At 44.6% G+C, this 22,876-nt stretch overlaps 1 protein-coding gene across 2 annotated transcripts in view; it reads left to right on the top strand.

Annotated features, from left to right (window-relative positions):
• Nucleotides 1-22,876, top strand: part of LOC110526458 (furin-1) — a 102,735-nt gene that overhangs the window by 34,180 nt on the left and 45,679 nt on the right. For both annotated transcript variants that reach the window (XM_036980844.1, XM_036980845.1), the window contains one exon: nt 19,674-19,772. In XM_036980844.1, the coding sequence (XP_036836739.1) occupies nt 19,674-19,772 (99 nt within the window). The remainder of the gene's footprint in view (nt 1-19,673; nt 19,773-22,876) is intronic.

A 22,876-nucleotide genomic window follows, 5' to 3' on the forward strand; every position in this document is an offset into this window, starting at 1 on the left:
TGGGCCACTCAAGGACATTGAGACTTGTCCCGAAGCCACTCCTGCGTTGTCTTGGCTGTGTGCTTAAGGTTTTTGTCCTGTAGAAGGTGAACCTTCGCCCCAGAGTCCTGAGCGCTATGGAGCGGGTTTTCATCAAGGATCTCTCTGTACTTTGCACTGTTCATCTTTCCCTCGATCCTGACTAGTCTCCCAGTCCCTGACGCTGAAAAACATCCCTACAGCATGATGCTACAACCACCATGCTTCACTGGAGGGATGGTGCCAGGTTTCTTCCAGACTTGACGCTTGATATTCAGGCCAAAGAGTTGAATCTTGTTTTCATTAGGCTAGAGAAACTTGTTTTTCATGGTTTGCGAGTATTTAGGTTGCTTTTAGCAAACTCCAAGCGGGTTGTCATTGTGCCTTTTACTGAGGAGTGGCTTCCGCCTGGCCATAAAGGCCTGATTGGTGGAGTGCTGCAGAGATGGCTGTCCTTCTGGAAGGTTCTCCCATCTCCACAGTGGAACTCTGGATGCAGTGGTGGAAAAAGTACCACATTTTCATACTTGAGTAAAAGTGACGATACCTTTAAAAGAAAATGACTCAAGTGAAAGTCATCCAGTTAAATACTACTTGAGAAAAAGTATAAATGATTTAAAATTCCTTATATTAAGCAAACTAGATGGCACACTTGTCTTGTTTTTTAAATTTACAGATCGCCTGGGGCACAGTACAACACTCATACGTCATTTACAAATGAAGCATTTGTGTTTAGTGAGTCCGCCAGATCAGAGGCAGTAGGGATGACCAGGGATGTTTATTTTGTGTGTGTGAATTAGACCATTTTCCTGTCCTGCTAAGCATTCAAAATGTAACGAGTACTTTTGGGTGTCAGGGAAATTGTAAGGAGTCAAAAGTACATTATTTTCTTTAGGGATATAGTGGAGTAAAAGTTGTCCAAGATATAAATAATTTAGTTACAGATACTCCAAAAAACGACTTAAGTAGTATTTTCAAGTATTTTCACTTTAGTACTTTACACCACTTTCTGGAGGTATGTCAGAGTGACCATTGGGTTCTTTGTCACCTCCCTGACCAAGTCCCTTCTCCCCCAATTGCTCAGTTTGGCCGGGTGGCCAGCTCTAGGGAGACTCTTGGTGGTTCTAAACTTCCATTTTTAAGAATGATGGAGGCCACTGTGTTCTTGGATTTTCAATGCTGCAGACATTTTTTGGTACCCTTCCCCAGATCTGTGCCTCGACACTCCTGTCTTGGAGCTCTACGGACAATTCCTTCCACCTCATGGCTTGGTTTTTGCACTGTGGTCAACTGTGGGACCTTAATATAGACAGGTGTGTGCCTTTCCAAATCATGTCCAATCAATTGAATTTACCACAGGTGGACTCCAATCAAGTAGAAACATCTCAAGGATGATTAATGGAAACAGGATGCACCAGTAATAATGTAAATACGTTATTTCTGTTTTTAATTTCAGAAATGTGAAAAAATGTCAAACCTGTTTTCACTGGTTTGACATGAAATGCTCTACTGTTGTGTGTAGATTGAGGAAAAATATAAATGTAATCAATTTTAGAATACGGCTGTAACGTAACAAAATGTTTAAAATGTCAAGGGGTCTGAATACTTTCCAAGTGCACCGTATTGCGGTTTGTTTTTGTTTCAATTTGATGTTCCAAACATTTTGCTCACTATATTTCTGCTGCAGAGAGACGAGAGCATGATAACATTTTGCTCACTATATTTCTGCTGCAGAGAGACGAGAGCATGATAACATTTTGCTCACTATATTTCTGCTGCAGAGAGACGAGAGCATGATAACATTTTGCTCACTATATTTCTGCTGCAGAGAGACGAGAGCATGATAACATTTTGCTCACTATATTTCTGCTGCAGAGAGACGAGAGCATGAGAAGGTTGTTTTGATCAGTCATGGAAATAAGTGCTGAAAACATGTTGGCTCACTATTTAAAAAGATGGAGAACAAGCTGTAGGATGACAAATACTGTAGTTGTGTCACAGGTACAGCTGACCAGCGCTAGCTAATGCTACCTACCTACCTACCGAGTTAAAGTATCGATATAATATTGCAATTTGTAACTGCATGGATTTTTCCTCTTACTATTGGTGGGTGACTTGACTTGATATGGTTGCTACTGCGAGGGAGTGTTTTTGCCTTAGATGTGTGGCTGTGATTATATGAAGGACTCTTTGGACCGACTCCTTTAGATTTCATGCACCATGCTTGTTATGTCGAAGGTTCTTTGAAAGTCCCTACTTCAGGCATTCCTTTCCTCTTTTTTGATTTTAATGAAAAACATGTGCAAATCTCAGACAGAATGGCACAGCAAGAGAAGAAAAAAAGTCTGTTCCTCTTCAGATACTGCTGTTTTGAAGCTCCAGTCTCTCGTAAAGTAGGCCAATGGCGTGGTGGGGAGTGTTTGTGTAGTGGGGGGTGCTAGTCTTTGTAGGGTAATATTATGGTATGTTCTTCGTACTGTCGGCCAGGGGAGGATAGCTAGTCTGTGTAGGATTTTGATTCTAATTTAGATCATTTTGTATACATTTTGTAAACTGTCGTCACTTGGCAAAGTAGAGCTGTTTAGCAGACTCATTCTGAGCCTGTGAGGCCACATGAAATGAACCCTGCCCCCCCCCCCCCCCCCCCCTTCTTCTCCAGCTGAATTTCAGAAACACATGAGCATTCCAGACAGACTCTCCTTATTATGTTACCTGCCAATTTAATATCAGTCACCACCGCTGGGCTGGGTAGAGCTGATCCCCAATTGAAGGGTCTGTGTGCTGGGATCTGTCTGCCAGGTGTGGTGATGGTGGTGTCATCTCTCGTGGTCAGAGGTTTTTTTTTGTTGATTATTTGGATGAATCAAGATTGGGTGAAGGTGATGCTTAAACTGGTGTTGATTTTCAGGCCTGTGTTTGGCTAATGGGGAGGCATGGTAGCCTAGTGGTTAGAGAGTTGGACTAGTAACCAGAAGGTTGCAAGTTCAAATCCCCGAGCTGACAAGGTACAAATCTGTCGTTCTGCCCCTGAACAGGCAGTTAACCCACTGTTCCTAGGCCGTCATTGAAAATAAGAATTTGTTCTTAACTGACTTGCCTAGTTAAATAAAGATAAAATAAAACGTTTCCACTAGATTCCACATCCACAAACTCAAAAATTAATAAAAACAAAAATAGCCTTTTTTGGCCATTTTATAAATCACAGATGAAATTAGCGGAAGGGAGGGGTTTGGCCGAGAGTTTCCGTTTGCGAGGGAGGAGACTTTGCATTCCTTTGCTAAAAGGTAGTCACAATTGTTAAACAATAAATGACAAACTTTTGCAATATAATTTTACTTCTGGCTACCCGAGATTAGTTGTGGTGTGCTTGTGGCATGGCGGTTGTGAGGTGGTTGTGTGTTTAGTGGTCCGGCACTTCTCAATGGAACTGGCTTAGTTGGTGTCATGTCTCCTTTTGGACCTGTGTGTAGTTGTTTGCGTGGGTGGTCATGTTTGTTGGCTCATCAGTTGGGTGGTAGTGTTTTGGATTTTGTGTGTGGTGTGTGCGCGCGCGCGCGCATGCGCACGGAGGGCAGTTGTCCTTTACTGCAGCTTGTTAACTCGCTGATGCACAGGCCCAGTTAATGAGGCGCCTCGGCAGAAGTGGCCCTGCATCTTTTCCTACTGCCTAGAGTAAATCTTAGCTTTCCTCTGGCCACCATGCTCCATCCTCATGTCTATTCTCCTGTCTGAAACACTTCATCCTCCCTGGGTTCACAAGCTGAGTGAAAAACGCATTTTATTTTCCCTATTTGGAGGAAGTCTTTTTGGTGTGTTCTTCTTAGAGCGTCTCACTACTGCATGGACATGAAAAAGTTCAGCCTCAATAACAGAACCTCAGATGCAGACTCCAGTTGCAAGAGGAGTATCATTTGTTTTCATGCTTGAAAAGCCAGTGCACTGAATGTTTTATTTTTCAGATATTGCAAAGATGTTTCACCGTCGTGCTGTGACATGAAAGTCCTGATTAGATTTTTAGGAATAGTGATTGTGTTCTTTTTCTTATCAACAAGCACATTAAAAACAAAGGAAGGGAAACCAAGCCATGTTTCTTAGTTATTTACTTGGAGGCCGTGTTTCTTAGTTATTTACTTGGAGGCCGTGTTTCTTAGTTATTTACTTGGAGGCCGTGTTTCTTAGTTATTTACTTGGAGGCCATGTTTCTTAGTTATTTACTTGGAGGCCGTGTTTCTTAGTTATTTACTTGGAGGCCGTGTTTCTTAGTTATTTACTTGGAGGCCGTGTTTCTTAGTTATTTACTTGGAGGCCGTGTTTCTTAGTTATTTACTTGGAGGCCATGTTTCTTAGTTATTTACTTGGAGGCCGTGTTTCTTAGTTATTTACTTGGAGGCCGTGTTTCTTAGTTATTTACTTGGAGGCCGTGTTTCTTAGTTATTTACTTGGAGGCCGTGTTTCTTAGTTATTTACTTGGAGGCCGTGTTTCTTAGTTATTTACTTGGAGGCCGTGTTTCTTAGTTATTTACTTGGAGGCCATATTTCTTAGTTATTTACTTGGAGGCCATGTTTCTTAGTTATTTACTTACTAATTCATAGTAGCAGCATGAAGCCATATATGTCTGTCTTTTCTGGCTCTGGCTCTTACGCTGAAATAGCGTGGTGGAACCATTTTTTTTCACTCTCAACCCCTTCACACATGTACGTACATTTGCGGTCTATTATTTAAACATTTCACCTCAGGACTCGACGGCTAAAATTGCATGTTAATTTTGAACAGCAATAACTTTCCATTCTCATATCTGTGCTGCACGCTGCCTCTGTTCCTAAGGCGAACGACTGTCCAGCATTTCTATAACGTTTGTCTTGCTTAAATGGGTCCTGGGGAGTGTGACTTAATTAAAAGCTTAAATGATATTCCCTCCTAGTGAGCACTAGGATGAGTTTGTTTCCCCCTGTGGCTACTGAGTTACACTCTACCAGCTCTCCTCTCTCCTCTGTTCATAGAACATTTGTTTTCTCCTTGGTGATTTGAAGTGTTTAACAGGGACTTCAGCACGTTTTGTGCAAGCTCCTTTGAATTGTGACCTCTGTCTAACCATTTCAACTGTCAAAAAGACTGCTCCTTTTTGAAAGGCTTTTTAGATAAAAGTTTTTGATTGAGGCCATTGATGTGTGGCTTTATATAACTGTCTTACATCCTGTCTGATTCACCTTATAAAATGAAACTCTTTCACTCCATGAGGATATTTATCCAGTGAATGTATCATGAACCTCCAAGGACAGTTGTTCAGTGTGCCAAAACATCTCAATAGACCAGCTATTATTCTCAATACTGTTCAATTTAAGACTCTCGCTGAATGTTAACACTCAACTGGTCAAATCTGGTCAAGATAAACACAACTTTTGTGGGTTGCACAGGTAGCTCACTATACTGGCCTAACATTAAACTGAAATATTTAGTGTGTCTTCTACCAATTCTCCATTAGGGTATGCAGGAGGTATATCAATATATTGATGTACAACATCAACAAATTGAAACAAATCCTGTTTTGTTACAGCCCTGTTCACCATGAGGCCTGCTGAAAGGTTGTGTTGATAGTTGGAGTACTCAGCTCTGAAATAGACTGTCCCATCTCTCCTAAAGTACAGATGGCCACATTCATCTGTGATGTGTTGCTTGGTCATGGAATATTCTAAACACTGTCTTGTATAAACGTACAATCCAAAATGGGGAAATAACGTTTGAGCCCGTTTGAGCCCAGTCAACTTTAACCTTTGACCTTTACTCACCCCCTAACTATAATGCCCCTGAAAACACTATGCATTTCAACATTGGAGGATGATGTATTGGGGCAGTGTCAGTTACTTAACTTGTGTTGAGTCAAGGGGACACTATACATAAGGGCAACTTATCACTTGACTATCCAGTGTTCCAAAGCACAACACAACACAAATCAAATCAACTTTTATCGGTCACATGCAGATGTTGATGCCAGTGTAGCGAAATGCTTGTGCTTCTAGTTCCGACCGTGCAGTAATATCTAACAATTTCACAACAACTACCTTACAAGTGTAAAGGAATGAATAAGAATATGTACATATAAATATATGGATGAGCAATGGCCGTGCGGCATAGGCAAGATGCAGTAGATGGTATAGAGTACAATATATACATATGAGATGAGTAATGTAGGATATGTAAACATATAAAGTGGCATTGTTTAAAGTGACTAGTTAAACATTTATTACATCCAATTTTGAATTATTAAAGTGGCTAGAGATTTGACTTAGTATGTTGGCAGCAGCCCCTCAATGTTAGTGGTGGCTGTTTAACAGTCTGATGGCCTTGAGATGGAAGCTGTTTTTCAGTCTCTTGGGTCCCAGCTTTGATGCACCTGTACTGACCTCGCCTTCTGGATGATAGCATTGTGAACAGGCAGTGGCTCGGGTGGTTGTTGTCCTTGATGATCTTTTTGGCCTTCCTGTGACAATGGGTGTTGTAGGTGTCCTTGAGGGCAGATAGTTTGCCCCCGGTGATGCGTTGTGCAGACCTCACTACTCTCTGAAGAGCCTTACGGTTGTGGGCGGAGCAGTTGCTTTACCAGGCAGTGATACAGCCCGACAGGATGCTCTTGATTGTGCATTTGTAAAAGTTTGAGTGTTTTAGGTGACAAGCCAAATTTCTTCAGCCTTCTGAGGTTGAAGAGGCGCTGCTGTGCCTTCTTCACAACGCTGTCTGTGTGGGTGGACCATTTCAGTTTGTCTGTGATGTGTATGCCGAGGAACTTAAAACGTTGCACCTTCTCCACTACTGTCCCATCGCTGTAGATAGGGGGGTGCTCCCTCTGCTGTTTCCTGTAGTCCATGAACATCCTTTGTTTTGTTGACGTTGAGTCTGAGGTTATTTTCCTGACACCACACTCCGAGGGCCCTCACCTCCTCCCTGTAGGCAGACTCGTTGTTGTTGGTAAGCCTACGACTGTGGTGTCGTCTACAAACTTGATGTTTGAGTTGGAGGCGTGCATGGCCATGCAGTCATGGGTGAACAGGGAGTACAGGGGAGGGCTGAGAACGCACCCTTGTGGGGCCCCAGTGTTGCGTATCAGCGGTGTGGAGATGTTTCGTTCCCTCACCACCTGGGGGCGGCCCGTCAAAGTCCGCTGGTGCTGTATTAGAGTCCCATCTGCTGAGTTGTCAGGTGCTCGGCCGTATTGATCTGGCTGTAATTGATTATGATAGTCTGAAGATAAGGCTTCTGTTAAACTGTGGCTGGGCTTTTGCAGGGCCCTGTAATTGCATATGCATGCTGTCTCTGTGCTTATCTCTCTGCTTTCTCCCAGCACCATACAGCTCTGTCAGCTTAAAGACCTCGGCAGCACGCCGAGTTAAGCCTCCAAGGACACTCCTCGTCAACACCAGAGACTGACCGCCTCTGCAGCAGTTGTGCTACAACACTGTAAACTTTTTACACACTGATCCACTTCATAAACTATACTGGTGCTCTTGCTGCTGGGGGTAAAGGGGTGGCCTGTCCTCCGCTTAAACTTAAATAAAACCAGTGGGTTTGGTTACACGACATGCTAACAGATTGGGTGCGTGTGTGTGTGGCTGCCAGTGGGCTCCCACCCTCATCCCCAAACCATTGACCACCACTAATCGCAACACATTGGAACATGTATGGTTTACCCGCAACTATACACACACAACAGTTACTAAATACTTTGTCCAGAGTTTAGTTTTTGTTTGTTTGCTGCGGTTGTCATTAAAATGGCAACTTTTTATCACCCAAGTCTTATCTAAACCAGTTGTTCTTGTCAGCGCTATTAAATCCATTACTGTAAACTGTTTTCAGAACAACACAGGCAGGCAGTTTACTGTGTCGAGAGTGATAAGCCCTGTCAGACAGTGCAGAGAGGAAATTGGTATCTTGTCCGGAATGGGTTGGCATGTGAATAAATGAGTGTGATGTAGAGGGCCGTATAAGGTTTCATAAACACATAGTTTACCTGGCAGGCGGACGGCTGCAGTGGTTTGGTGCTGCCTGGCCTCTCCAGGTGCTGCCGGACTGAAGGAGAAGTTTTATGTCACATGCGCCGAATAAAACCGGTGAAGACCTTACAGTGAAACGCTTACTTTACAAGCCCTTCACAAACAATGCTTTAAGAAGTGAAGAATAAAAATAAGTGTCAAGTAAAAAATGAAAAGTAACAAATAATGAAACGGCAGCAGTAAAATAACAAGCGAGGCTATATACAGGGGTACCGGTACAGAGTCACTGTCCGGGGGCACCGGTTAGTCCAGGTAATTGAGGTACAGTGGGGCAAAAAAGTATTTTAGTCAGCCACCAATTGTGCAAGTTCTCCCACTTAAAAAGACGAGAGGCCTGTAATTTTCATCGTATGTACACTTCAACTATGACAGACAAAATGAGAAAAAAAATCCAGAGAATCACATTGTAGGATTTTTAATGAATTTATTTGCAAATTATGGTGGAAAATAAGTATTTAGTCAATAACAAAAGTTTATCTCAATACTTTGTCATTGCCAACAAAGGGTATATAACAGAGGTCAAATGTTTTCTGTAAGTCTTCACAAGGTTTTCACACACTGTTGCTGGCATTTTGGCCCATTCCTCCATGCAGATCTCCTCTAGAGCAGTGATGTTTTGGGGCTGTTGCTGGGCAACACGGACTTTCAACTCCCTCCAAAGATTTTTCTATGGGGTTGAGATCTGGAGACTGGCTAGGCCACTCCAGGACCTTGAAATGCTTCTTACGAAGCCACTCCTTCGTTGCCCGGGCGGTGTGTTTGGGATCATTGTCATGCTGAAAGACCCAGCCACGTTTCATCTTCAATGCCCTTGCTGATGGAAGGAGGTTTTCACTCAAAATCTCACGATACATGGCCCCATTCATTCTTTCCTTTACACGGCTCAATCGTCCTGGTCCCTTTGCAGAAAAACAGCCCCAAAGCATGATGTTTCCACCCCCATGCTTCACAGTAGGTATGGTGTTCTTTGGATGCAACTCAGCATTCTTTGTCCTCCAAACATGTCGAGTTGAGTTTTTACCAAACATTTATATTTTGGTTTCATCTGACCATATGACATTCTCCCAATCTTCTTCTGGATCATCCAAATGCTCTCTAGCAAACTTCAGATGTGCCTGGACATGTACTGGTTTAAGCAGGGGGACACGTCTGGCACTGCAGGATTTGAGTCCCTGGCGGCGTAGTGTGTTACTGATGGTAGGCTTTGTTACTTTGGTCCCAGCTCTGTGCAGGTCATTCACTAGGTCCCCCCCGTGTGGTTCTGGGATTTTTGCTCACCGTTCTTGTGATCATTTTGACCCCACGGGGTGAGATCTTGCGTGGAGCCCCAGATCGAGGGAGATTATCAGTGGTCTTGTATGTCTTCAATTTCCTAATAATTGCTCCCACAGTTGATTTATTCAAACCATGCTGCTTACCTATTGCAGATTCAGTCTTCCCAGCCTGGTGCCGGTCTACAATTTTGTTTCTGGTGTCCTTTGACAGCTCTTTGGTCTTGGCCATAGTGGAGTTTGGAGTGTGACTGTTTGAGGTTGTGGACGGGTGTCTTTTATACTGATAACAAGTTCAAACAGGTGCCATTAATACAGGTAACAAGTGGAGGACAGAGGAGCCTCTTAAAGAAGAAGTTACAGGTCTGTGAGAGCCAGAAATCTTGCTTGTTTGTAGGTGATCAAATACTTATTTTCCACCATAATTTGCAAATTCATTAAAAATCCTACAATGTGATTTTCTGGATTTTCTTTTCTCATTTTGTCTGTCATAGTTGAAGTGTACCTATGATGAAAATTACAGGCCTCTCTCATCTTTTTAAGTGGGAGAACTTGCACAATTGGTGGCTGACTAAATACTTTTTTGCCCCACTGTAATATGTACATGTAGGTAGAGTTAAATTGACTATGCATAGATTATAAACAGAGAGTAGCAGTAAAAGAGGGGTCTGGTTAGCCCTTTGTTTAGCTGTAAAAATAACAAAATGCATGTCCGCTCACTGTGTATGGCTCCCAAACCATTACTTTATCTTCGGTAATACATTCATGTTTTGACTGGCATGCTCATCTAAATTAAAGTTTGCCTGTCTGGGTGTTGGTGAATGGAGGGATGTATGTATTTATTTGTATAATCTGGAATAAATTTAATCTGGTTAGATTTGGTTGTTTATGCTAATCTGAGAGGTTTATAATCTGGAGTTTGGTTCTGGATTAGAGCTAAAGGCTAGAGCTGGCACTTTCAGGGAGCGGGACTCTAACCCGGAACCTTATAAGAAATCCCGCTATGCCCTCCAACAAACCATCAAACAGGCAAAGTGTCAATACAGGACTAAGATTGAATCCTACTACACGGCTCTGACGCTCGTTGGATGTGGCAGGGCTTACGAACTATTACAGACTACAAAGGGAAGCACAGCCCAGAGCTGCCCGGTGACACGAGCCTACCAGATGAGTGAAACTACTTCTATGCTCGCTTCGAGGCAAATAACACTGAAACATACATGAGAGCACCAGCTGTTCTGGAACACTGTGTGATCACGCTCTCTACAGCCGATGTGAGTAAGACCTTTAAACAGGTCAACATTCACAAGCATGCGCTGACCAACTGGCAAGGGTCTTCACTGAGTCCAAAACTGTAATACCAACCAGTTTTAAGCAGACCACCTGTGCCCAAGAACACTAAGGTAACCTGCCTAAATGACTACCGATCCGTAGCACTCGCGTCTGTAGCCATGAAGTGCTTTCAAAGGCTGGTCATGGCTCAAATCAACACCGTTATCCCAGAAACCCGAGACCCACTCCAATTTGAATACCGCCCCAACAGATCCATATGATGCAATCTCTATTGCACTACACACTGCCCTTTCCCACCTGGTCAAAAGGAACACCTATGTGAGAGTACTATTCATTGACTACAGCTCAGCGTTCAACACCATAGTGCCCTCAAAGCTCATCAATAAGCTAAGGACCCTGGGACTAAACACCTCCCTCTGCAGCTGGATCCTGGACTTCCTGACGGGCCGCCCCCAGGTGGTAAGGGTAGGTAACCACACATCCGCCACGCTTATCCTCAACACAGGGGTCCCTCAGGGGTGCGTGCTCAGTCCCCTCCTGTACTCTCTGTTCACTCATGACTGCATGACCAGGCACGACTCCAACACCATCATTTAGTTTGCCGATGACACAACAGTGGTAGGCCTGATCAGACAACGACGAGACAGCCTATAGGGAGGAGGTCAGAGACCTGGCTGTGTGGTGCAAGGACAACAACCTCTCCCTCAATATCATCAAGACAAAGGTGATGATTGTGGACTACAGGAAAAATAGGACCGAGCACGCCCCCATTCTCATCGACGGGGCTGCAGTGGAGCAGGTTGAGAGCTTCAAGTTCCTTGTTGTCCACATCACCAACAAACTAACATGGTCCAAGCACACCAAGACTGTCGTGAAGAGGGCACGACAAACCTATTCCCCCTTAGGAGACAGAAAAGATTTTGAATGGGTCCTCAGATCCTCAAAAGGTTCTACAGCTGCACCATCGAGAGTATCCTGACTGGTTGCATCACTGCCTGGCATGGCACCTGCTCGGCCTTCGACCGCAAGGCACTACAGAGTGTAGTGCGAATGAACCTGTACATCACTGGGGCCAAGCTCCCTGCCATCCAGTACCTCTATACCAGGCGGTGTCAGAGGAAGGCCCTACAAATTGTCAAAGACCCCAGCCACCCTAGTCATAGACTGTTCTCTCTGCTACCGCATGGCAAGTGGTACCAGAGTGCCAAGTCTAGGTCCGAGAACAGCTTCTTAAACGGCTTCTACCCCCAAGCCATAAGACTCCTGAACACCTAATGAAATTGCTACCCAGACTATTTGCATTGGCTCTGTACCTGTACCCCCCCTGCTCTTTAATTAATGTTTGCTTTTATTTCTTATTATTTTCTGTGGTTTTTTTTTAAAACTGCTTTGTTGTGTGACTAATAAATTTGATTAACAACCCACTTGAGCAGACTGGAAGGAGAGCGTAAGAAGTAAAGATGAGAGGATGGTGGATGAGAGAGAGAAATGACTCCGGAAAGAGATGACGGAAAAGAGGAACCAACAATGAGTAGGATGAGCAGAAGGTGTATTATTCTGGCAGACTGAATGGCAGAACAGACCCATCTGCCGTGTGTTGGCATATGGGCCCGGCTTGGCCCAGCCCGCCTGACCATTATTAAGGGAAACTGCCTGTTAACACCAGCTGCCAGCCCAGTGCAGCGTGGCCTGGCTCTCTCTCTCTGCCCCCACCACCTCCCTCAGCCCCGGCCCTCAGAGCAGCAGCTGAGACAGGGTGTGGCTCCCAAGACATTCCCTAAACCTGGAAGAGACGTTTATATTCCAGCACAGAATGTAAATAAGGTGGGAAATCATTTCTGGGAGATGTTGTGTTTAACTTGTTCCTGGACTGGCAAGTATGTATTTCAATGTTTTAAGTTTATTCGAAAATTATTTTAAGAGGTTAAATCTGGGTGGTTTCTAGAAAAATCATCCATTGGCTGAACTCTGTACTAATCAAATGATTATATTGCGCTTCACTTGGGAAATTAATGTAAAAAATTGAGGCTGTGAATCACTTTAGATGTGTTGAGTCAAACACATTGTTCCAGATCCATACCTGTCTTTACTCTTTCCACATGCGCAGCTCTATAGCCATTGGCGCAGCTCTAATCACCAAACGTATTCCCTCCCTGAGCTTATAACTCCTTCTGGTATAGAGAACCTTTCACTTCACTTTGTTCCCATTATGCCGCCTCTCCAATTTGTCTCCAGACGTTGTTGGGCTTTTTGTAACACCTAATTGTGTCTACAGTCTGAAGACGCCACACATTGTGATAAGTGCATTCCCACAAGGTAAACTTGGCAGGGCTCGAGTAGAACAAACAAACAACCCAACAAACATGCAGTTATTCCGGAGCCTGTTGCTCTGCATCCCAATGAGGCTGATGGATCAGCGCTCCGCTCCAGTAATGGGCTGAGAGGAGGAGTGCCAGAAGTTCCATTCTGCTTTTATCAGTAGCTCGCTGCTTCTCACATTTGTATTGGCGTCTGGGCCGGCTGTTTTCCACATTTTCCTTATCTAAACTTCTTTGGTGTGCAGCTGCAGTAAATGGCCTGCTTCCCCACAAACGACTAGTTAAAGTTTACCGGCGGAACGTGGATGCCAGATTAGATGGACGACAATAAGGCTCTGATGTTTGGTTCACAAATGCATACACAGGGCTAAAATAACCCAGGGGGCTAGGCTTTTAGTCGTGGTGGAATGGGTTTATGTTTGTGAGTCCGTACATAAGTTTACGCGTCTTTCCAAGAGTGCGGTGTATTCTTGATGGATGTGTGTGTGTGTGTGTGTGTGCGCTCTGCTTGGTCTCGCCCCGAGAGCGGAGTCCTCTCTGACTTCTACTGAAGGATCAGGGGTCGTCTCTGAGCTAATTGGGTTCGCCTCGCTCTGGTCATGACATTCTAGGATCACACTGCTTTCAAATGTCAGCCTCCAGCCATGTTCCATGCCAGCCAGGCCTGAGAGCAGCAGAGCATCAATGCCACAGCCTCTCTACCCATTCAACCATCTCTGCAGTAGCACTTCAAATGCCAAGGACAGTCCGGGTGGAGTGAAGCGTGGAAACATCTTTTGAGAACCATTCATGAATTCACCTTTGTATACAATGACCGTACATTTCTCACATCCCAACTAAAGTCAGCGGTGAGTGTTATAGAATTAGAAGGACATTGCTATTGCAGTTTGTAAGCTCTGCAGTTAAGTTGTATTGTAAAGGCGATTCAGTGAACTCCTGCTGTAGCGGAGGAGATAGCTGGGGTCTTTCTGAATGGTGGATGACCTGGAAAGAACTAACATTCCGCTGTGTCAGTAGCTCTGTGATATAGTACTCTAGGACAGTGTGGCGTGATAAAGGGTGTTTGAGTGTAATCACAGACCGGCCATAGCGTACGGCAGCAGTCAGTCAGAGACTACGCATGGCAGAAGCCTAAAACCCCTAATTGATTCCATGGTCATGTTTTGAGTTAACGTTTACTTGATGGCGTGCTGCTGTGTGTTGGCTTCCAAAACATTCCACACTCTTCCAACTCTTGCCTAGCAGCAGTGTGGTTTGGCACGAACCGTCAAGACTTCAACCACAACCCATTATCTGATTTTTATCAGTGTCAAACTCTCAGGCTCAAACCATTTCTCAGACCTCTATTGAATTCTAAGGCCGCAGCGTTGGAGAATTCCTAACCGTAATTTCCAGGCTAATGAAGCACTGTAAAGTGAATGGGCGATCTTAAGCAGCAATCACTTTGGCTGAATCAATCCTGGCTGCTTTGTTCACCCTTCCCTTTAACTTGGTGTTGATGTGATTTAAGAGCTGCCTTAATGGACCCTGCGGCACTCTGTTGAAGCCATATCTACATATCCCCCCCCTCCACCTCCACCTCAAGTTTTTGATCGAAGCCCACCCTCTCAGGCTGTTATCTAGGCTCACACACAATGGGGCCCTCAGCGCTCCAGGTCTTCTTCCCTTCTTTATTTGGCTTCCTCTCTCCCTATCTCTTCCCTCTCCATCTCTGGAAGGGACAATGGGCTCTGTGGAGCCGCTCATGCCTTTGTGATGTCAGCATTTTATTCCGTTTTCATCCCGATCTCTCATGGGTTCACGCTCTGTTCTTATTCACACACATACTCACTCTTCCCCTCTCCCCATCTCTTTGTTGGTGTTTGTGGTGGTGGGTCGGGCTCTGGGAGACATCTCACTGTGAATCATGTAATCTGCTTTTTCTGGGTTATTGCCTCTTTATTTTCCGCTGGCTGTGTTCTGAGAGGGGGGATATTTGTGTTGACCTGCTTGGAGCCGACCTGTTTGCTGGGATTTAAATGGGAGCAAGAGAGGCTACCCCCCCAAGAGTGGAGGAAGGGTGTTCTATTTCTCCTCTCCACTGCAGCGTCTAAACTGTACTGAACTGACGCTGCCAGCCAAGACAAAACGTCAGTTACTATGTGGCCTGAAATACCCCAGCCTAAATGGTCAACTTGGTAATATTAGGGTCATACTGTAGCTGGGTCATGCTAGGCCTATTCATTCAGAATAGTCCTTCCTAGCCATGTCCCAGCCCTAGCCATGTCCCAGCCCTAGCCATGTCCCAGCCCTAGCCATGTCCCAGCCCTAGGCTTTGTCCCAGCCCTAGGCTTTGTCACAGCCCTAGCCATGTCCCAGCCCTAGCCTTTGTCCCAGCCCTAGCCTTTGTCCCAGCCCTAGCCTTTGTCCCAGCCCTAGCCTTTGTCCCAGCCCTAGCCTTTGTCCCAGCCCTAGCCTTTGTCCCAGCCCTAGCCATGTCCCAGCCCTAGCCATGTCCCAGCCCTAGGCTTCGTCACAGCCAGGATGGACATATTGTACTATTTATTATTACATAGTCTGCCAAGATTGTCTGAAGTCATTCGTTGGTTTTCTAAAGCAGTGACCTCATTTGGTGTAGACATGTTATGATCCACCTAGACTACTGTGTTAATGCTGTAGACATGTTATGATCCAACTACATTACTGTGTTAATGCTGTAGACATGTTATGATCCACCTACAGTACTGTGTTAATGTTGTAGACATGTTATGATCCACCTACAGTACTGTGTTAATGCTGTAGACATGTTATGATCCACCTACAGTACTGTGTTAATGCTGTAGACATGTTATGATCCACCTACAGTACTGTGTTAATGTTGTATACATGTTATGATCCACCTACAGTACTGTGTTAATGTTGTATACATGTTATGATCCAACTACAGTACTGTGTTAATGTTGTAGATCTGTTATGATCCAACTACAGTACTCTGTTAATGCTGTAGACATGTTATGATCCAACTACAGTACTCTGTTAATGCTGTAGACCTGTTATGATCCAACTACAGTACTCTGTTAATGCTGTAGACATGACACTTCTAACTTTAGTTAGCTACAGTGATTTATACACTTCCATTCTCTCTAATGAAATCATTAATTGGCTATTCAGAACCCATCAAACTGCCATTAGGTTGAGCTCTGCTCCTTCACAAGGTCTGGGTGGGCGGTTCAGCACTCACTCTCTCGCTCTCTCTCTCTGAACATTTAACCTTTTTCATTTTTGATTGCTGAGGGCCTCGTTTAGTCTTTCTGGTCCGGTCTGACAGTGCTCTAACTTCACACTTCCTGACTCTGTCATTCTTAGCTGGGGAGGGAGGGATTGATGCCCAGCCACACCGCCAGACTACCGTCTGCCATCACAGACTGCTCTGTCACTAGGAATGGTGCAGGGTGCATACGGCTGGTTGACTCATCCATACTGTGTGTGTGTGTGTGTACACATATATTTAGCCCAGGACTAGAGGTGTTACTGTGTGATATTGATAATCTCCGTATCCGCAGGGACTGGACTGAGAGCGGAGGATTATGGGACAGACGTGGCCTGTGCCCTGTTTAACCAGGTCTCTGTGTTAGACACTTTCTCTTAGACACAAGTGCACTATACACACTGTGTCCCAGCCCATCTTACTCAGGGAGGTCACGGCCCAGGCAGCAGCTGCGATCCTGCAGGTGACCTTGTTTCAACCAGGGCCCCGCAGCGCTCCACTGCCCTCTGTCAGGTTGTTAGTGCAGCTCGTTCTCAATTAGTGTAGCTGTAATGCTGCGTTGTTAGGCCCTGCTGGAGTACACCAGGTTAGAGACTGTTCCACATGTGCCTCCCTCCCTCACTGGGTACTGCACTGTACAGGATCAGTCGGATATAATTTCTCTATGCTATTTTCCAACTGTGTGCTTTCTCCTTGACTTCTGTTCTGAACTAGTCCATGCACTTGTGGCAAACTTCTCTACATTGCGGCACTTGCTTTTTTCAACTTAGTCTGAGCTTTCGAGAGATGTTGTCAATGTGGGTCAGGTAGTTTTTCACTGACACTGAGAGCAGCTGAAGTGTGCCTGTATGGGTGTTTAGTGTTACAGTAACTCAGGGTGTGTTTACTGCAGTGCTGTCATCCAACCCCCCCCCCCCCCCCCCCCCCCCCCCCCCCATTCTGGGTCAGACTCTCCAGGAACTCAGCTGTAACTAATGAAAATAGCTGTATAAACAGTGATAGAGGGATTACATGTACTGTATTTACATGTAGCCTTCTAAATATAAATACTGTTTGATGATGAATACTGATGATCAAATTCATTGTGACTTAATGGAATCACAATTAGATGAATGGATTCTTCTGTATATTTTCATGAATCCATAAGTCAGAATGAATTGGATGTTTCATCCTACCAAACTTTAACACCTGTGTCAAACTCATTCCACGGAAGGCTGAGTGTCTGTGGGTTTTCGCTCCTCCCTCATACTTGATTGATTAATTTAAAGTCACTAATTAAAGAACCTCTCACCTGGTTGTCTAGGTCTTAATTGAAAGGAAAAACCCAAAGACCCTAGGACCTCCATGGAATGAATTTCACCGCCCTGCTTTAACAGGCCATGTTTTCTGGCTTCTGGCTTCACCCCGTCATGTATTAAATGGATTTAAATGATGAAAATATGTCTAGTGAGTTCTATCTCTCTTCAACATCAAATGTGTTACTTTTCTGTTTACACTAGCCTGGGATGTGGTGTGGCCAAAAACCATATTCCTGCTTCTTGTGAGTGTAGCTATTAGCACACCGTAAATAGCATTAGCATATAAAAACGTTCTCAACTAAACCATATTGCACAGTGTTGCACACTTGATTTAATGCAAGGATTCACATGTGTGGATACTTTAAAATCAAAAATGCTGTCTACTGGTATAAAGGTAATTATTGCATGTGCATGTGGTGTGGGAGAGCCGTTGTCTTTGCAGTTTAACACACAGAAGTGGTTATGTCTCCAACACTACCCCCAGAGCAGGTTTTCACAGGATTCCCCTTAGGAAAGTGTGGTGCAGGACTTTTGACAGGCAACATTTGAATATACCGGACATTTGACCAGCAGCATTTTAATTTATCGGACATTTAAGAAATGTAACGGACCCATATGCATTGGGTATGTAACCTTATTAAGGCGTCCAACCACAGTGCTCAGAATGACAGAAATTACATTTAGATTATGCTAATTCATATTAACAGAACATGCAAATCTAGAATTCAACGATGTGCTGTCGTTCTTACTGAATTCTGATGTTCACTTTGAACATGTTAGAATAACTGTCCACATTAACTTTTCCTCAGCCAACAAGACGAGTAACGAACAGCAAAACCACTAGCCTGTCAATCTACTACAGTAGAGAAGTTTAGGCTACCCATTCTGTTGGTCAGCTTGTCGAGAAAGAAATAGCCTATTTCAAACGAACTCTGGGTTAGTTGTGGGACGATAGATTCCAAATTCATTACAACCAGTAATGTCTAGGCTACATAAAACAAACGTTAAAAAGCAATGAGTCTGATGCAGCAGATCAAAACGTTTAGCTTAATGTTAATAACATTATTTCTTCACATTACAAGCGCAGCAATGCGCACCAGGCAGTAGGCAACGCAATAATGTTCATTCCATAATGCAATTAGTGGGTTAACACCATTGTCAAAAGGACACTGAACATGCGAGCGGTTTCATGTAAAAATATCCATTAGAAATGTGCGAGGGGATCTAATAGGCTACTTTTGAAGCAAGGTAAGACATGCCTCATGTATTAGAACGTTCCGGTTTCAAATAAGTATATGTTTTCAAAATGCATATTGCCTCCAGCTCGTTGCAAAGTGGTGTGTGACGGTCTGATGAAGCCTGCCTTTCGTGATGCCGCGTTCAAAACAACTTGAAAATATAAAAAGCTCCAACTGGATGACTGGGGTCATCCAACTCGGAATTCCAAGATCACCGACGTCATGATTTGACCTCTTATTTTTCAGAGTTCCCAGTTGTATTGAAAGCACCACAAGACAGCAGCTGCGCTTGCGCTGTCCTGACAGATTTTCCACTCAAAGGCTCTGTATCTGTATGCTATACGGGTGGGATAAAAAATGAGATGCATAATGAATAAAATGTATACGCACCAATTTAATTCCACGAAATTATACAAAGTAACCTACAGACACATTTTTAAGCATGACCAGTCAAATGTTTTTACATGGACTGGTATTTCCATAAATAAATAGGCTGAAAAGCATTATTTTGCAATGGGATTTTTTCTTATTCTACCGGCGCCAATTGTATTTATTGACTTTTCTATTTTTGATAGGACAAAAGCCGGCTATTACCGGATAACGGAAACCTTGTCCCGGAGGTAGTGTGAGAAACATCTCTTAAAGAGAGATTTTAATCTAGATTTGTCTCTTGACAATTTTGAGCTACACAAGTATCTTTCTTGGACCTAGTTTGTGTTGTGGAAGTGGTGTAAAGAGGCCCCTTGCAAATGGAATGCCTTCTCTCCTTAACATGTAGTGATGCTGATACACTGATGCTGCATCAGTGACGCTGGAATTAATCACTGTGTTTGTGTGTGTCTGCAAGTATTGGGTGATACTATTAATAATCCTATGTGTATGTGTCCGTCTGCAGGTATTGGGTGATACTATTAATAATCCTATGTGTATGTGTCCGTCTGCAGGTATTTGGTGACCTCTATCACTTCCGGCACCGTTCTGTGGAGAAGAGGTCTCTGTCGGATCACCGAGGGACGCACGTCCGTCTACAAAAAGAGCCTCAGGTAAGACACCTTGGGAGGAGGTGTGAGTGTGTGTAGATCATGTTGGGTGGGTGGGTGGGTGAGTGTGTCAAAGTGGATGAGGAGGTTGAGAGTGTGCAGCGAGAGAGGGTGGAAGGATGTGAGTGTAGGGAAGGATGGGTTTTTATCAATAACATGACTTCACCAGCTGCAACAGAGGGTGGGGGTTGGATTGGGCTTGTTGAAATATTATTAATTAATCTAGAGTCATACTGTAATGCACCTCCCATTAACAACACAGCCAGTGGGAGAGGTGAGAGGTGATGGAGGGCAGGATGTGAAGAGGTTGAGAGTCACTGTACTGTAGCTAGGTTGGATGGGTTAATTTATATTCCATAACATGACTGGAGGAGCCACAGGTACTTCACCACCTGTGGAGCGGCCATTAGGCAGGCAGCGGGGTCAAGGGTCGACGCAGAGGGGACCACGGTGAGCGAACAACAACAGGGCAGAGTGCCAGAGACCTGAGCTCTCATTTATCACTAACTTTTAATGGATGTCTCTGACACCCTACAGCATCTAACCAATCCGTTTCCTTTCCCTGCTTTACGTTAGGGCTGGGATGTGAGAACATCCTAAACATGTTAATCACATACACACATATACTGTGCTTGGCTATACTGTAGTGTCTAAAGACCCCATTCTCAAACCACCTCTGACTATATTAGGTTTCCAGTTTGATTTCTAATGCCTGTCTTGTGTGATGATTTCTCTTCCACTCCTGTTGTGTGTGTGTGTGTGTGGTGGTTGTTTGAGTGATGGGGCCCTGTTTAAAAGGTCTGTGATTTTGTGTGGATGGTGCTGTGTGTAGTTCACTTTGTAGTCTCCTGCTCTCACGTTTCCCTCTCTGGTCTCTGGCTGTGTTTCCATGGCTGTGAAAGGCGAGCGTTTGAACTGCGGCACAATGAATGTCCTGCCATCTGCAGCAGCCGCTCAGAACTTCACTGTTTGTCACTCAGCGCAGCTCAGGTCCAGATGGGAAGATCTGAGAGACAGGGCTTGTAACACAAACCCACAGACTGATGTCCAGGGAACTAACTAACTGACATTCCCTGGGAACCCACAATTGAAAATCCCCTGTAAATATAGGGTGTCATGGGAAGTCCATTGTGTGTTAAGGGAAGGACTAAGTGCTACTGCACTCTGCCAGTGGACACCTCCCCTACCCAGCCCATTCCTGCCGTCTGTAGAGAACCCATGTTTTGGTTTCCCAGTGTTATGGGAGGTCATTCAGCCAGGGAACTGTGGCCAAGTCTCGCCGCTGTTTGTCTTGAGCAGGTGCACAGTGGGAAAAGTGTTGTGTGGCCTATCTCCTCTTACCCTTAGCAGCACAGCACCAAAACAACACGGTTCCCTCCCCAACCCCATTCCCCACCCCTCCGCTCACCACTCAACTGACGGGATTTCCTCTCTAGCCGCCGCTCCATTTCCTGTTGTTGAATTCCTTTTCTCCCAGAGCACCTCAGAGAAAGGGGAGCCTCCCTGCACCTCCCTTTGCTCAGGTCAGCCCTGTGGCCCAAAGCAGTCACACTGGGGGAGATGGATCCCAAACAAAAGCAGCAATAAACCCTGCTCAAAGACTCTCACATTACTGTGGACTAAACGGCCAGGGACTCTGCCAAAACTCAGCCTGGCTGACAGACCCCGCTGATCGAGGAGCTAATGCCTGGGCTTGGCCCGGCTGCTCATTCACTTCTAATGGTGATGCATTGCTCTAATATTGTGTTGCTGTTGTAAGACCATTGATGTAGTGAAATTGTGTTAGTTAGGCCTAAATGATATACCCATGGAAATGCCATCAATCCAGCCATCAGTATTACCAGTTTTTCCTGGGCAGGCCATGTGGTCAGGGAAAACCCCTGGACCTAATCATTTTACAATCCGTACAGATGCCTTTACTACAGCAATGTAACACTACAGCCATGCTCTGCCATGGTAATAGTACTCTAGCTGTGGTAGTTACTTTGGTGTGGGCCAAAGGTTGTGTTTTGTTTGGTTGTGTTCATGTTTGTATATGGAGGGGAAGAGAAGACCGCAGGAAGGAAGGCACAGAGACCTGTCTGCTCAGTATCTGCTGGACAGCAGTGTTTAACCAAGCAGCCGGGGTCCTGTATGTGAATGGTCTGGAGCGAGGAGAAAAGCCGTCTCAGATAGCTGGCATCCGGACCCATTTATAATGGAGATCTTATCTGTTAACTGCTAGCTGGTTCCCTCTGTTCTGTTCCACCTCACTCGGTCTGTTTAAGAATTCCCGGAGACTCCCTCCCTCTCTGGCTCGCTCCGATTTTTCCCTTTTCAAACATTTGCTTAATTATCTCTGTTTGCGATAGGGAAACTTTGGCAGAGGCCTTTAAGTGTAATGAACATTGGAAACGTCTGTCGGTCTTGACAGGATCGGATGGTAATCTGTGGTAAACTAAAAACTCAGACAAAGTTAACTGCTCTTGTCTTATTGTGTTGATTTTAAATCCATCCATTCAAAATGTTTATTCACTCCCTGTCTCGTATGAAATACTTTTATTAAAATGTTCTCAGTGTCAAGACTAACACAAGCCCCATTAATGCTGTTTCTTGGGGTGATCCGTTAGGCTAATTGAAGAGAGCAGTCATATGGAAAGGATTGGTTGCTCCATGTGAGGTTTAGCCTACCCATCCTCTATGCAGTCAGGCGCTACTGATAACCCTGTGCATCTTGAGAGGGGATTTAGCTACTCTGGGACACTCACTGTCATGGCTGACCTGTTTTAATCAATAACCTCAGAGATACTGAACCCCTCCCCCCAGGCTGACGCTGTCTGAGTTTAGCAGACTGTTCATTAACAGTCCAGAACCTCCATTTCTAATCTCAACTCCCCTGGTTGAACTGGATGGAGGTTTTCCATTTGGAACATCAAGGTAACAAACTATCAACAGTGTTCTTTCTGGTTGTATTGTGGTTGGCAGAGTTTGTGATAGCAATGACAGGCTCCATTGGCAAAATTCAGAGGGTTAACAGTGGTGCCCTGAGTTACCATAGAGACTGTTTTCATGCAAAGTGAGGTTTCTCCCTAATGTGCTTCGTGTGTTCTCAGTACACACACCACATA

Source organism: Oncorhynchus mykiss, chromosome 6, assembly GCF_013265735.2.
Source record: "Oncorhynchus mykiss isolate Arlee chromosome 6, USDA_OmykA_1.1, whole genome shotgun sequence".
Lineage (NCBI taxonomy): Eukaryota > Metazoa > Chordata > Actinopteri > Salmoniformes > Salmonidae > Oncorhynchus > Oncorhynchus mykiss.